The sequence below is a fragment of the Suncus etruscus genome, chromosome 7, assembly GCF_024139225.1.
Source record: "Suncus etruscus isolate mSunEtr1 chromosome 7, mSunEtr1.pri.cur, whole genome shotgun sequence".
NCBI lineage: Eukaryota > Metazoa > Chordata > Mammalia > Eulipotyphla > Soricidae > Suncus > Suncus etruscus.
The window spans coordinates 82,580,370-82,596,218 of NC_064854.1; the positions used below are offsets into that span (position 1 = coordinate 82,580,370).

A 15,849-nucleotide genomic window follows, 5' to 3' on the forward strand; every position below is an offset into this window, starting at 1 on the left:
TACTTAAAATCAAAACAAAAAAAACTAAAAAAAAAACTAAAAAAAATTAAAACTAAACAAAGATTGTCAGACAGGCTCTTAAAGTTGTCAGAGTGATATAAGTGATAGGCAAGCTAAAATCCCTTAAGTATTTGGTGGGGAAAATGGAATGTGTTTACACTTGATTTATTTTCTTTTTCTTCTTTCTACACTAATCTCATGCCTATCGGAGAATGGCAAGGAAAGGGTAGAAGCAATCATATTCAAGAGCCTCCTAGATACCCTCGGTGGTCAGCTAGCTGAGCAAATTCCTGACATCCAGTGTGTGTGCTAATTTGAAAGATGATGCCAACAAACAGCAGACTGTGCTGTAGAGGATGCCAGGATTCCTCACTATCCACAAAGGCAAACACTGTCCCAGGCAAACATTCATACAGAGTTCTCATTCCAAATAAGCCAGAAAGGGATGGCTGGAACCTGAATAAAGTGTTATTAAGCAGTCAAACCCTTCAAAAGATACAGTTCTCTTTATAGATGTCAAAGGGGAATACAGTGCAGTGAAGGGAGTGGATGGTTCAAGATCAAAAGATGTAGAATAGAATTTAGGGTCACTTATGTGCTTTGCAGGTTTGGCCACATCACTTTAACCAAAATTAACAATAATTATTTTATCAGGTGAAGCCACAAGTATAATTTACCACCTATCATAGAGCCCTACCTACTGTTCCTGCCAACTAAATGTGGTCAATACTGTTGGTTCTAAGAAAGAAAGTGAAAATTCTGAATCCAAATGACTGCTCCAGAGTGTCTGACAGTGATATTCAGTGTCAAAAATGACTTTAGTGTTGTATCACACCTATCATGCACATCCATTTTTACATTCTCTCTTGGGTTGAGGCAGAATTTATTGTTTTTGTAATAGTCATGAGGATAAAATGCCTCTATCACTTACAAATTCTGGGAATCAGAGTCACTGTTTAAATAACTCTTTACCAATTATGTAGGAAGATGATATTTTTAAATCTCTCTTAAACCACATAATAGCACCTTCCCAGAATACAAGAGGTTAGACTTAGATTCTCTGAGAGTTACAGAATGCAGCTGAGGTTTAGCTTTTTAGTGTCTCAATTTAAGACTACACTGCCATAAACTTATCACTAATTTAATCCATTTTAAGGTGATGGGATCTGCAGATCATTGAGAAGTTCATTTGTCAGGTCAACTTGCAACAGGTATAAACTGCATATATCTGATATAAACCTAAAGGACATAATCAGGCCACTTCTATGAGTATACTTTCTCATTTGTCTGCCTTTATGTTACTGTGTGTGCTTACCCTAAGTGTAAGGAAACTTACATTTTCCTTCAGTATCGTCCTCATAATATTACTTAGAACATAGCTGAATCCACATTTCTTTGCAAAAAGCAAAATGTGTAATAAGCAAAATCTGGTCAAAATGGAGTCTGAATAGAAATAATATGACGTGTAAGTTTAAATTTAGATTAGATTAAATTTAGATTTTGGAAATCACATACTTTGGGACCCCTTGGCTTTTGAACCACTGACAAAAACTACAGACTTCTACTGTTCTAATTATACAAATATAATTTACATTGACTGGAAAACCACACACACACACACACAACACACACACACACACACACACACACACAAGAAAGTATGCTAAATAGGTAACTCAAAATAAATTTTACCACAAAAGGAAAATCAGTATTAACATTTTGAGGTCCAATCCTTTGGTATAACTGCCATGCATTTGTGATTATATGTACAGACTAACAAAATCAGAGATCAAACTAGGACTTTTGAACCTTGATTTACATATAACAGAAACATTATTCCATGTACTTCCATTTCTTATTAAAATTTATATTAACATCATAATTTATTCTATGCATTTATCACAAATTACTTTAAAAAAAGCCACCACATTACCACATTAGACACTACTTGTTAATGCTATCATTTTTTGCTGTATGATCTGGGGCAAGTTACTTAATCTCTCTGTATCTTAGTTTCAAACTTTGTGGAATACTAATTGTGATTAACCCATACCTCATAAAACTATTGTGAAAATATGACAAGCCTAAGCATAAAAGACCTTTCTAGTATAAGAAAATTATAGAATTTTATATTCTATGCTACATAAAATCATAAGAAATTTTCTTATTCATCCTTCATGTCATTATTAGATATATTAGATATATTTATTAGAAATATATTAGAGATATATCATTATTTGAGATATATTAGAGATATATCATTATTTATTTGAGATACATTAGAGAGATATATCATTATTTATTAGAGATATAATTTCTATAGACTTACAAAATCAAGATTTGCACATTTGGAGAAAAGTGTTCATCAGTGAAGGGACATTGAATGCCTAAAACTAAATCATTAATAACTTTGTAATTTTATAATTCATTGTGACAGGTGACACAATAGAAAAAGAAAAAAATTTAATCTCAAAAAAAATGAAGAAAATTCTACAAAACGAAGACTCACATATTTCTAACTATTACCATATTCCCTTTCAGAGAAGCCATAGAATGTATCCATCCCTGATATCAGACACTTTCCTGTACTCTTGCCAATGTGTATTTTTTAACTTTCATAATGTAAGAGGTAAAAACTTTGAATTTCCATGAATCAAGCTTAACATTTCTAATTGCTATTTCTCTTTATCCTTTCTATGAATTGCCCAATACAGTTATTTGAAATGGGGGTATGGTGTATTAAATTGCTTTAATAATTGTCTACTTTTTATGTTTCCTCCATTATGTGCAAAAATGTCTAACACCTCTGTTATTTGTGATGGAATATGCTGCTACTCAGCTGTCCTTACCTCCTTGAAGGTCAGAAATCTAATTTTCACATAGACAAATCTATCAACTGCATCTACATTTATTTTTACATTACACTTAGGAATACTCCTCCATCTTCAAATCTCATGGTCAACTTTTTTTATTTTAATATTTTAGGCACTATATGATTTCTTTTAAATCTGCCAACAATTCTAGAATATAATGATAACTAAAACTATTTTAAACTATAACAATAAAATAGGTGACCTACAAAATAAATGTTCTATCACAACAGCTATTTTTTTGCATATTGTGAATTACTTATAGGTAATTAATGCTAATAGGATGCCCCACTAGCGAGCATTAATGATCTTCAGATCCTTCTTGTTGTTTTTTAATAATTTGTATTGAGACAAATGTGAATTACAAGTCTTTCAGTTATATTTAAGGTACATAGTGATAGTGAATTAGGGCAATTCCCAACACCAGTGTTGACCTCCCTCCATCCCTGTTCCCAGCATCTTCCCCTATCTCCATCCTTGGCCCCCTGGACTGCTAGTATAAAAAGTTCCTTTTGTGTATAGCTTGTTGTAGTTTGGGTTTCTTGATTCTATTGTCATTGACTTTGGGTTGGGTGTTTAGGTTTTTTTCCATTCAATGTTGATGAGACTGCTTGCCCCTGGTACCATCCACTTTTTCCCCCCCAATTTATGAGTCAGAACAAGCTGATTTCTGTTGTTTTGTCTTTTTTGAATGGATAACTGTATAATGAGGATCACTAAGGTTTGACTTAATAGAAATAAAAGACTGATCTTCAACCTTGTTCCAGCTGGAGTAAGTTCTCTATAGTACAGATTATATTTAAGGTGTAATGTCTAGGGTTATTAGGAAGTTATTGGCTTTTCATCAGATCCATGCTCACATAAGAGTATACTCTTCTGTCTCTTTAGAGGAATCATATTATAATACAGCCACTTCCCTCCACCCAAAAAGAGATATTTTAGAATCTTTCTTTCTCAGAAACATACACACTTCAGCAACAGGATGAGAAAAGATACAATTAAGTGGCTTGATAAAACAGAAACATGCCATGTGTAGCAAATAAAGCAAATCTCATCTTTCTATTAGAATAGCATTATGCTGACAAACTTGAATTCGGTGAAGAATAGATGAGCTGCCTTTTAAAATTTCTAAGTCAATTAAAATGTAATTCACAGAATAGCATCCATTTGAGAAAAAAATAATCTGAACAAATCTGACAAACACATAACAAAATAAATTTCCATGCACTCATTTAAAAAACAGTAACAACACTAAACTTAGAAGAAAATGTCCAGTATTTTACAATGAAGAACACACAAAGCAGTCCGTTGACTTGAATTGTCATGCAGTTAAGCAAAATGGAAGTCAGAGATGCAACTGTGGGGTTCTGATTAATACTTACAATTTAACAAGTTACCTGACTTTTCTAAATTTCCAAGCAGCTAACAATTAAAAAAACAAGAGACATTTGTTGATTTGCAAATGTTTACTACAAACAACACCACAGAACGTAAACAGACTCTTATTGTGACCCACACAATACAAACATTTTTCTCTTCAACCATTTGGGGAAAAAAATGGGCAAATACACGTGGCTACAGACTAAGGAACTGCACTAATAAACAGACAATGTACAATACTATCAATTAAAAAAAGACAAAAAATAGGAGGAACTAAACAATTTATCACAGCAATGGCAATTAATATGGGATGGATTTTTAGCAGATATAGTGCAGTGGGTCAGCATTTCAGATTCAGTTTGCCATGCACGTGACTGAGCTGTTCAAAAGAAAGTGATCAAGTTTTGAAAGGAAAGATTACAATCAGGAAGGTGCAGGATTGGATCAAGTGGTCAAGCTGTGCACAGAGGGCTCAAAGCTGAATGACATAGCTGACCTGTCCTATTGACACTTTTCAGGCATGCCTCACTCAAAGAAGGATGGTGCTCCCCAGACCAGTATGACACAGTTGGAGGTCAGGACGCTCTTGGCTGCTCTGTCCAATGGTCAGAGACAAATATAACCACTTCTTCAAGGTTATCAGAGTTGACCCACAGCAGAATTATAGATTTGTGCTCAGAGCATTCACAACTCTAGGAACTAGTAATGAGGGCACAGTTGATTCCTAAGTATCTAATTACTCTGCTTTGTCAATAAGCCAAGAAAAGACAGTATTTAGAAGTGTCGATAAAACTCTCAATGCCAGCAAAAGCAATCCAAATTTTGGAAAAATACACAAAAAATGTGATAGTTAACTAAAATGTTTTGAAGCTAAAAATACATTCACAATGCTTTTAGATTTTTCAGTCATAACAGGAAAAAAAAGCTGTTCCAGAATATTTATGCTATGCACACCACATAATAAGTATAATCCTTTCAACACAATTATCGAGTACAATTTTCATTCTGTTGAAGTGAAAAGAAGACTGTGGCAATCACTTTACAAAAAAAAAAAATAGAGCCCCTACAGTTTAAGAGATAGCACAGTGGGTAGAATGTTTGCCTTGCATGTAGCTGACCTGGGTTCAACCTCCAGCATCCCATATGGTTCCATGAACACTGCCAGGAGTAACTCGAGCATTGCAGCTCGAGTAACTCGAGCATTGCAGGGTGTGACCCCCAAACAAACAAAAATTAGAATTCATGTCTAGCAGGTGTTATTTTGAAAGAACCAAAATGGAGAAGGGCTAACTGGGATGAAGTGAAACATACTGAGCTTTAACAACAGAAGTCAATTTGGGAGGTCGAAGTGATAGCACAGTGGTAGGGCATTTGCCTTGCACACAGCCAACCCAACAGACCTTGGTTTGATTACCAGCAACCCATATGGTCCCCGCGCCTGCCAGGGGCAATTTCTGAGCACAGAGCCAGGAGTAACCCGAGTGCTGCCCAGTGTGACCCATAAAAAACAAAAATAAAACTAAAGAAGTCAATTCTTACCACAGGCTGTGTTCTTTACACTGACTGTATAGAAAGAGGAGGTACAGTAAATGAACCCCATATACACTTCAACACAGGCCCTTTGCCTGGTTTGTATTGTTAATTGGGGGACAAAAAATAAAGAAGTCAATTAGGCTCTGAGCATTCTTTGGCATTTACCTAAGTAATATTCTCACAATGCATCAATTTAGGAAATCATGCTCTTACACTACAGAGAATCTGATCTTTCTTTACAAAACTGAAGTCCTTCCAGTCTTACAAGGCCAAAATGATGTAAATGGTTGCACTGACTCTGTTATAGCTGAACAGTCCTTGTTTTCTATTTCTCATGTGTGAGAAATATCCAGCTCATCCATCCATTATTCAGCCCTATGTGCCTGTATTCAAGAAGAGTAAAACTAATGTACAGAAAATAGCAACTCTTGTATTTTGTTTCATTTAGAGACTAAAATCAAAATGTCTTGTTCAGAAGTAGCACAATCTCTTAGTTTATCTGAGATATCTCTCTGCTGGAAAACTACTACTTAGATGCTAGTGTTCAGATTAAAGAGATGGCCACATTTATAATGAAAAGCCTTATCCTTCCAAAAGGGTGGGTCAGTAAGTAAGGGTGTGTTGGGGAGAGGGTGCTTGCAGCAGCTATGTTATCCAGGGAAAAGCCTGGGACACTGAGGGTAGATCATACCAAGCAAAGAAAAGAAAAAGAAATCAAGTGCAGACACCTAGAAAAACACTAGGAAAATAAGGAACCCTCATATTTTGACTGATTGGATGGCTGTTTTGAAGCTATTCCAAGAATGATGTCAGAAAGTGTCAAAACAGACTATTAACAAGGAAATTGCATCTGGCCAATGAGGACATCACACAACATAATACCTTTTAATGTGTGGCCCCTTTGAAGGAGAGATCTGACTCCTCATTTCATGGGTGCTCTGAGTATAATTTTAAACTAAGTTATAATGCTGTTTAAATTTAAAAACAAGTTCGATATTGTTATTCTCCATCAATCAAGCTCTCTTGGGTTTGAACAGAAAGCCTCCTTTTTAAACAATGCATGAGAGGCTCCTTGTTTGCTCTACAATGGGTTTCCTCGTTCCCCACATTTCCTGCTCACTTGCCAAAGCTTAAATGCTTGGTTTGTACAACTCTCCACAATGGATGATGACCGTTGCCCTCTTGGAGGATTGACAAAAAAAATCCTAGGAATCTGGCTTTAGTTTTCATTTGCTTTTCTTTATGAGAATGCCTTTCTGAGAGTTCGTTCATTCCTGTACAGACATAACACTGACCAATGTCAAATGCCCCGAAAAGTGTGCATCAAGATCCATTCTTACAATTTTCTTGGTTTGTGGGACAGTTAAATGTCACATAAAACTTAGCTGAATCTAATGTTATTCATTTCCTCTTCCAAACTATCTTTGTTTGCTAATGACATTTTCTGTATGTTGTGCAGGCAACTTTAGTTTTTCTTTATATCACTAAGCATCCAATAGTCCAGTTTTTTTCCTAACATGCTCACAGTCTTGCAATACTACATTTTCTCTCTCATGATAGTGAAACTCATTCTTTGATATGATGCCTTCAACCATCTCTAGACTCCTACAGGAGAGATCATAATTCAAAAAGCATCACATAAGTGCTTTAATGTACCTAACATTTTTTTAATCTCTGGTGAATTATTATTTTAGTAAAATGAATAATTTTTTTAAAGCACATACCTTTTTGGTAATGACACTAATTTATTTCTGTCTGCATTCAAGTTACTCAACTTCTTAAGTTTTCCAATGCTCTTAGGCAAGGTCTGTTAAGAGAACATTGTAATCATTCAGTAATACACTGATTTTTCTATTTAAAAAAAAAAGCATGGTAAACGTTAAGACACCTCTTTTTAAAGACTTACAGAACAGAATTACAATCAGCTGTTTGGTACAGGGAATCGGGACCTGGTAGGGGTATAGGAGGTCTAGAAGAGTGGGAAGAAGGGCTGCAAGCCAGAGCCCTAGGCCATGGCTGGATGTCAGAGTGAGTCTATGAAATGCAATTGAAATCCTAGGTTAAATAGTTTATTTTTAATTGTTATGCTGATTATTAAGTCTGAAACCACAAACCAAGGCAAGAAGATTCATTACCTTCCATCACTTCTCACAGAGAAAGCTTCTCAAGTAGTCTGAGGAGAGATTGCTGGGATCCCTCACCAACTCCAGCTCACTGACCTACGCTTTACTTTTTGCTTTACCAACTAGGCCAGTGGTTCAATATGAGCATCTAAAGATGGAAGGGTTATTTTATTTCCAATTCTGTGCTGGCAGGGGGCTGGGGTTAAGGTCTCGTGGCAGTGCCCAGGGATCATGCAGTGACAAATACTGAAACTTGGCCTCCAACATTCAAAGCATATGCTTGGCCTATTGAAATATCATACTTCCCAAGTTCTTTTTCAAGTGCAACATAAGAAAATTTCCTTTCAGGAATAAAGAAAGGCTGGGGACCAGGATTCAAGTGGTCTCAGATGCATTGATGGGGAAATAAATACAGAACTAAATATCTAAGCCCAAACCAACAATAATAGAATCAAGGAACCTACACTTTAACAAACTAAACTTAAAGGGGCCTGTTATACTGGCAGGTCAGGGGGCAAAGGGTGGTGGTATAGGATATATTCTGGGTTCATTGGTGGAGGGAGGTTGACACTGGTGGTAGGAATGGCCCTGACTCACTGTATATCTGAAATTCATCTATGAAGGACTCACAGTTGTTTCAATAAAATAAAATTAGAAAAAGGAAAAGAAAATTTCCTTTCAGTCCATCAAATTATAAGTAGCATCAACTATGACAAACGTTTTTGACAGCACATACTTAAAAATAAGCAGTTGAAATGTGCATACCACTCACCAGGAGCCTGTTTTCTGTAAGAACCAATTCAGTGAGGTTTTCACAGTCTCCAACTGTTTCAGGCAATTGTGAGAGTCTGTTTTGATCCACTTTCAAGATTGACAGTTTCTTTAGTTTTCCTAGAAAAGCATTATTTAAACACATAGTTATAATTGTTTCCTCAGCATCATTTGATCTTTCCTATCTGCTGTTCATTTTTTTTGGTGTGTTTTAATCTGCTACTCAGTTTTCCCCATTCTAACTAGCTTTTCATATTTTGAAACTGTATTATTCTTACTTAGGTCACTGAGGCTGGGTTTAAAATAATTTGCATAGAACATGAAAAACAGTCAGCAATTAGAATCAAATCATTTTAAAAGTCACTACCTAAAAACAGCATATCAAAGTCTGAGCATATAAGATTAAAAAAAAGATTTGGCCTCTTCCCCAGCCCCACCCCACCTGGTCTGAATGAGTGAGTGAAAGACAGACAGAGAAAGAGACAGAGACAGAGACAGAAAGAGACAGAGAGACATAGAGAGGGAGGGAGGGAGAGAAGGGAAGAGAGGGAGGAAGAGAGAGAGAGAGAGAAAGGGAGGGGAGGAGGGAGGGAGAGAGAGAGGGAGAGAGAGAGAGAGAGAGAGAGAGAGAGAGAGAGAGAGAGAGAGAGAGAGAGAGAGAGAGAGAGAGAGAGAGAGAGAATGTTACATGCAAAGGTGTTCAGGGCTTAACTCCTGGCCCTATGCTCAGGGCTCACTCTTGGAAATCTACTAATAAACCCCTACTAATAATCCCCCACCTAAAGAAGAAGAGAAAACAGAATCTAATCAGAAGGTTGCTAATCCAGAACATTATATTAAACATCTTTTACAGAACAGATGGGCACTCTGGTTTTTTAAAAATGATAAAAGCAGGGGCCGGAGAGATAGCATGGAGGTAGCATGCTTGCCTTGCATGCAGAAGGATGGTGGTTCGAAGCCTGGCATCCCATGTGGCCCACCAAGCCTGCCAGGAGTGATTTCTGAGCATAGAGCCAGGAATAACCCCTGACCGCTGACGGGTATGACCCAAAAACCAAAAAAAAAAAAAAAAGATAAAAGCAAAACTTGGCATGCAAATCTATGGTTGATCTCTAAGTTTGATACTGTTGAAGACTTTTGGGCTCTATACATCCATATCCAGTAATCTAGTAATTTAATGCCTGGCTATGACTACTCACTTTTTAAAGATGGTATATAGCCTTTGCAGGAAGATGAGAAAAACAAAGAAGGAGGATAAAGGTTAATTACATTGAACTAATAGCAGAGAAGAAGTGACCTTGATTGCTTCTGGCTAAAAAACACTGCTGTTTTTTAGATTCTCCATATTGGAGAATCTTTCGATGACTATAGTGATGATGAGTGTGAAGCTATTGTTAATGTTAGATAAAGGTGATAAGATAGCAATACGGACTACTGAATGTAAAAGCAGAGAGGCAGTCACACATATCTGGAGGGTATACAAGAAAAAGTTAGGACTTCCTCCATAGATATTAGTTATCAGTCCCATGCAGACACAGCTACTTACTAAGAGGGGATCTACCACTAAATAATAGATTTTTTGTTTAAGAAGACATCTTCTGAGTATTCTCATAGGAGACTGTGTCAAGCAATCGATATTTGGGAGCTGAACAAAGCCTCTTCAAAAGCAGAGTGTACTGCATTTAAATTTGATTTTCATATAAATGTTGCTAAGATACAAGAGAAGCCTCTTTAGTCTTTGGCTTGTACTTTTGTTTTTAGGTTCTGTTACTTTTTTTTAATTTTTAATTTTTTTTAATCAAAGAATTACAGTACACATTATCCCTAGAATCCATAAATGTGTTCCTGGTCACTGTAAAATTTATTTATTAAAATTAATATTATATTTAAAAATTCAACAACTTGCGTTTTCATATTTTACAGGAAAAAATTGTTAATGTTCCATTGTATGTGGGAGCATATTTGAGGGTTTAAGGAACAGTTTTCTTGCAATTATCTGTTTCTTTTTTCTTTTTTATTCTTTTCTTTTTTTGGCCACACCTGGTGATGCTCAGGGGTTACTCCTGGCTATGCTTTCAAAAATCACTCCTGGCTTGGGGGAACATATGGGACGCTGGGGGAATCGAACCAAGGTCCTAGGTTAGTGCATGCAAGGCAAATGCCCTACTGCTTGCGCCACCGCTTCTTTTTTTTTTTTTTTTTTTTTTTTTGGTTTTTGGGTCACACCCAGCGGTGCTCAGGGGTTACTCCTGGCTGTCTGCTCAGAAATAGCTCCTGGCAGGCACGGGGGGACCATATGGGACACCGGAATTCGAACCAACCACCTTTGGTCCTGGATCGGCTGCTTGCAAGGCAAATGCTGCTGTGCTATCTCTCCGGGCCCATCAGTTTCTTTTCTTTTCTTTTTTTTGTGGTTTTTGGGTCACACCTGGCAGTGCTCAGGGGTTTTTCCTGGCTCCGTGCTCAGAAATTGCTCCTGGCATGCACAGGGGACCATATGGGACTCCGGGATTCGAACCAATGACCTTCTGCATGAAAGGTAAATGCCTTACCTCCATGCTATCTCTCCGGCCCCCAGCCATCAGTTTCTTTTTTAAAAGCATTGTCTCTGCTGTGCTCTTGCTGATGGGTGCTAGAGTTTTATTTGTTTCCCTACTGATAACATTAGTGATTCTGATTTCAGTTTTTCATTTGTTTTGCTTTTGGTTTTTCCTCATGTAACAGTGGTAAAGGATTCAGGAATATGACAGGAAAATGGAATAAACATTAATTTTGTGGATTCCTTGGTAATTTGGTTTTTTTTTTTGTAACAACAAGGACTTGCTACAAATTTATGCATTTCATTCAAATCAGTGATCTATGTTTGTGTGATTTTTAAAACATAATTGTGGATTATAAAAAATGTAGCATCATAATTACATTCCTAATTAGAATAGTATGTCTGTTTTTGTATCTTTATGCTATATTTTAACAATTTGTATTTACTTAGGTTATTTTGCTTTGGTTAAAAATGGCTAAAGTAGAAAAATGGACCCATTCATATTAAGACAGTATAAATTAAGACTGTAAATAAAATGTGTAAATAAAATTGTGTTTTGTTTTTTTTTTTATAAAAAAGCAAATGGCTCTCGAGGGCATATTAAGTACAGCAGATGTTTTTGTATGGAAGAGAATCTCTTCATTAAGAAGAAAATCGTAGAAACCTTTTTTAAAAATTCTTCCTCCTGGAATAAGCATCATCCTTAAAAATATCAAAACCAGTCAAGAGCAGTTTATCACTTATGAATGAAAATGATTCAATGGCGGACTCTATCATCAAGCATTTCTGTCTCTGTAGAAAGAAGAAGTAACCTCTGAAGTTTTCCAAGTTAATGTTTCCAAGTCAAGTTTTCCAAGTCAATTACTGGGGAAGGCCACCAATCATAGAAAACAAGAACTAATGTAACTGTGAACATCTCAGAGACCAATAGAGTGAGGGAAATTGTACCATGTTCACCGTCAACTATAATTCAAGGGTCTAAGCCTAGAAGACAGATGTTGTATATATTTGTCAATAATTGGTAGGAAGGTACGTTCCGTCAAAAAAACACCTCAGAATCAGAAAATCTATCTTCAAAAGAGACCTTGAAGTTATAGGGCTTCTGCTCACCTTTTGTTGAAGTCAGAGGAGAACAGCATCCCAAGTAAACTCTACTATCATACTCCTAACACACCTCATCCCAAAAGGAGTCTCCCACAGAAACTCAATGCTAGTGCTATTGCAATCTCTCACTTACCACTTCCAGTAAATGGGTATTCACTGCCTTACGATCTAGACTCTACTGATTTTCAGTAGAGTTTTTATATATTCCCCACCTCCACCTCTTTTCTCTTCCCTTCCTCTTCAAGAAACATTTTTGTTATCAACATCACTTAGCTGTTTGTTTTTGACCTACTCATCAATTCTATGACCTTATGCTGAACATGTAACTACTTCACATCACTCAATTCCTTGGAGTTCCTTCCATTTATTCTGTGAATAGAAGAATTTCTTTTTTTCCCCTAACAGTTGAATAGTGTTCTGTTATAAATATATATTCTATTTTCTTTATCAAAATCACCTACCAATGGGCACTTTGGTTACTTCCATATTTTAGCAACTGTATCAATTTGCAATAAAAACTGAGAAAGATATAACTTTTCAGCAGTTTGTGGTGGACCAGGGATCAAATCTAGGGTCTTCTGCATTTACCCTAATAATAGTTGCTTTGGATGTAAACAAGTGTAAGGTATACTGTTATAGTCTTCATTTGCATTTCCCTGATGTTCAATAGTCATAAGCAATTTTTCATATGCCTATTGAACAACTTTTCTCTTTGGAAAAAGCTTTGTAGATCTTCTGTCCACTTTTTGACTCAGTTATTTGTTTTGTGATAATTTGTTTGCATTTTTATATACTATGAATATTAACCCTTTTGTGTGATGTAGATTGTCTCTTGTTCTGCCATATTTTGGTTGAAAATATTCAATTTAAATGTTTGAAAATATCCTGTTCATGCTTTCTTTTGCTGTACAATATCTTTTCAATTTAATGAAGTTCAACTGTTACTTTCATTTCCCTGTGTCTGGGATGTAACAGATATAGTTAAATCACTTTCTTAAATCAAACTGAGTCATTGGCAGAGAGACAGTTCAGGTCCAATCACAGATCAAGTCCCCAACCACTTCTAGTTATCCTGAATACTGCCAGGTGTGGTCCCAAAGTTCTCTGTGTCCCCAGTATAAAAAGAAATTGAGATTCATAATCTTTCATTCTTATGAACCCTTCTACATGACTTTTTCAAGTGCTCAAGTCACAGCCATCTCATGCTTCTTACTTCTTCCTTTTCTAAAAAACAAAACAAACTCAGATCCTTTAACTTTTCATTGAATATTTCTACATATATTCAAATTCACCATTAATTTTCCAACTATTGTTGAGTAGTTATTACTTAATTTTTCTTTCATCTCTACTATGTATCAAAAAAAGAAGTGGTCATGTTATGCAGCTTTTCTATTAAAAAACTTTCTGAAAGTTCTTTCATGTTTTGAAGAAACATCAAAGGAAGGTTAAAGACAGAAATCCTATGTCAGCTATATGCTTAACTAGATTTTCTTGCCTATGGTGAAACTACCAGCCCAATGTATATTTATGCGTTCTTTGTTTATATTTATTTTCTTGCTTTTGACTGAATTCCTTTATGTTACAGGAAACAATCTCAACTAATTTTTTGTTTATTTTGTTTTGCTTTGCTTTCTAAGTAAATAGCACAGAGTGACTGAAAAGTAAAGATAATTACCAGCAAGCTAAGAAAAATCTCAATTCAAGCATATCATTTTTTGATAACAATCTTTATCTAGACCATAAAATCAGGTCTATTCAGGATATCAATTAAAATTTCTTAATGACTGTGCATATGCCTAAAACGCATTTTATTTGTATTAAATTCTTTTTTTCCCATGATCCTTCTCATCTGTATCAGGATTCATACCAAACAATGAGTTCTGAGTTGCAAAAGAGGATTTAGTTTTTGCACCTATCTCAAAGTTTCTGTCCAAGAGTCAAGACAAACACACACACACACACACACACACACACACACACACAGTCTGGGGAGCACTGTCGAATACTGAAGCTTATTCCACTAATCTGAGGCTCTGTCTTAAGTCCAATACCGTGCTGTTTTGATAACTATAATAATTTGTATTAAATTCTATTGAAATCACTGAAATAAAATATGAATGAATTAGAACTGAGCCAACACTCAAAATAGGAACACCTATAATTGTTACTAAGTCAGGACAACAAATATATGCTTAGAGAGAAACTTTAACGATAATGAATAATCTCAGCAGTCCTCCTCTGAAAACTGAGTAGATTAGAAGAGCCACATCCCTTATGCCTAAGTTGGTGACAAAAAAAAAAAAAAAAATCCAAGTACAGTCCAAAGGTTTAAAAAAAACAACCAGCACCTACAATGGTCTTTCAATACATACCAATGCCATCTGGAATTGCTTCTAATAAATTCTGGGAAATGATTAAATCCGTTAGTGAAGTCAGGCCACTAATTTCTTCAGGAAGTCTCTCCAACCTGTTTTCAGAGACATCTAAGCACAGCAAGTTCTTCAGATTTCCTATTTCCTACACAAAGAACAAATAAATAAAAATTAAGGCTTAAATCTACTGCAGTAGGGAGAAATTTGTTACAGTGATTATGAGTGTATATGCGAGACGGTATAACCAAATCCCAATGTAACAAAGGATGCTTCTGGACAATATGCCTACATGCGAAGACTTGAGTGAATTTCCAGAGCCCTTCCAATAAAAACATGAAAGTATACATCAAAGATACACCAGAGCTCAAGAGGGATTCCTTTTCCTCTTAATTTCAGACAAGAAATTATTCTCACTGAATAGAGGAAGGGACTGGTACTAAAAATAAATAAGTGGCTTTATGATCAATAATAATATGAAAAAAAAATGAGGTCAGATTCCAGTTCCACAAATCCAGTAAAATGTATTTTCTTTTTCTGAAAAACCCATAGATGAGTGAGACTGTTCTATGTCTATCTCTCTCCCTCTGACTTATTTCACTCAGCATAATAAATTCATATGCATCCATTTATAGGAAAATTTCATCTCTTCTGATGGCTGCATAATATTCCATTGAATAAGATTTCCTTTCTCCCCAGATCCCCGACAGCACAGCTTGTTCTCATACTTTGTGATGTGTGCCAATATGTGGTATGAGATGGTACCTCATAGTTGTTTAGATTTGCATCTCCCTGATGATTACTGATGTGGAGATATTTTCATGTGCCTTTTAGCCATTTCTATTTCTTTTTTGTCAAAGTGTCTGTTCATTTCTTCTTTCCATTTTTTGATGGGCTTAGATGATATTTTTCTTGTAAAGTACTATCAGTGCCTTGTATACTTGGATATTAGCCCCTTATCTGATTGGATAAATAGTATCTCCCACTCAGTGGGTGGTTCTTGTATTCTGGGCACTATTTCATTTGAGGTTTAGAAGCTTCTCAGCTTAATGTAGGCCCATCTGTTCATTTCTGCTTTCACTTGTTTGGAGAGTGCTGTTTCCTCCTTAAAGAAGCCTTTAATCTCAATGCCATGGAGTGTTTTACTAACGTATTGTTCT

At 35.8% G+C, this 15,849-nt stretch overlaps 1 protein-coding gene, 2 non-coding genes and 1 pseudogene across 3 annotated transcripts in view; 2 read left to right on the forward strand and 2 right to left on the reverse strand.

The window, feature by feature from the left end:
* Positions 1-15,849, reverse strand: part of LRRC1 (leucine rich repeat containing 1) — a 170,228-nt gene that overhangs the window by 22,960 nt on the left and 131,419 nt on the right. Inside the window, exons 4-6 of the mRNA XM_049777648.1 lie at positions 14,693-14,837; positions 8,679-8,797; positions 7,504-7,590 (exon numbers count right to left, since the gene is read on the reverse strand). Coding sequence (XP_049633605.1) covers positions 7,504-7,590; positions 8,679-8,797; positions 14,693-14,837 — 351 coding nt within the window. The remainder of the gene's footprint in view (positions 1-7,503; positions 7,591-8,678; positions 8,798-14,692; positions 14,838-15,849) is intronic.
* LOC126014775 (small nucleolar RNA SNORA51) lies at positions 5,775-5,905 on the forward strand. Its single transcript, XR_007497772.1, has one exon. It is a non-coding gene; the product is annotated as a small nucleolar RNA SNORA51 (small nucleolar RNA).
* LOC126013604 (eukaryotic translation initiation factor 4E-like) lies at positions 8,997-10,226 on the forward strand (annotated as a pseudogene).
* Positions 14,155-14,283, reverse strand: LOC126014853 (small nucleolar RNA SNORA40). Its single transcript, XR_007497820.1, has one exon. It is a non-coding gene; the product is annotated as a small nucleolar RNA SNORA40 (small nucleolar RNA).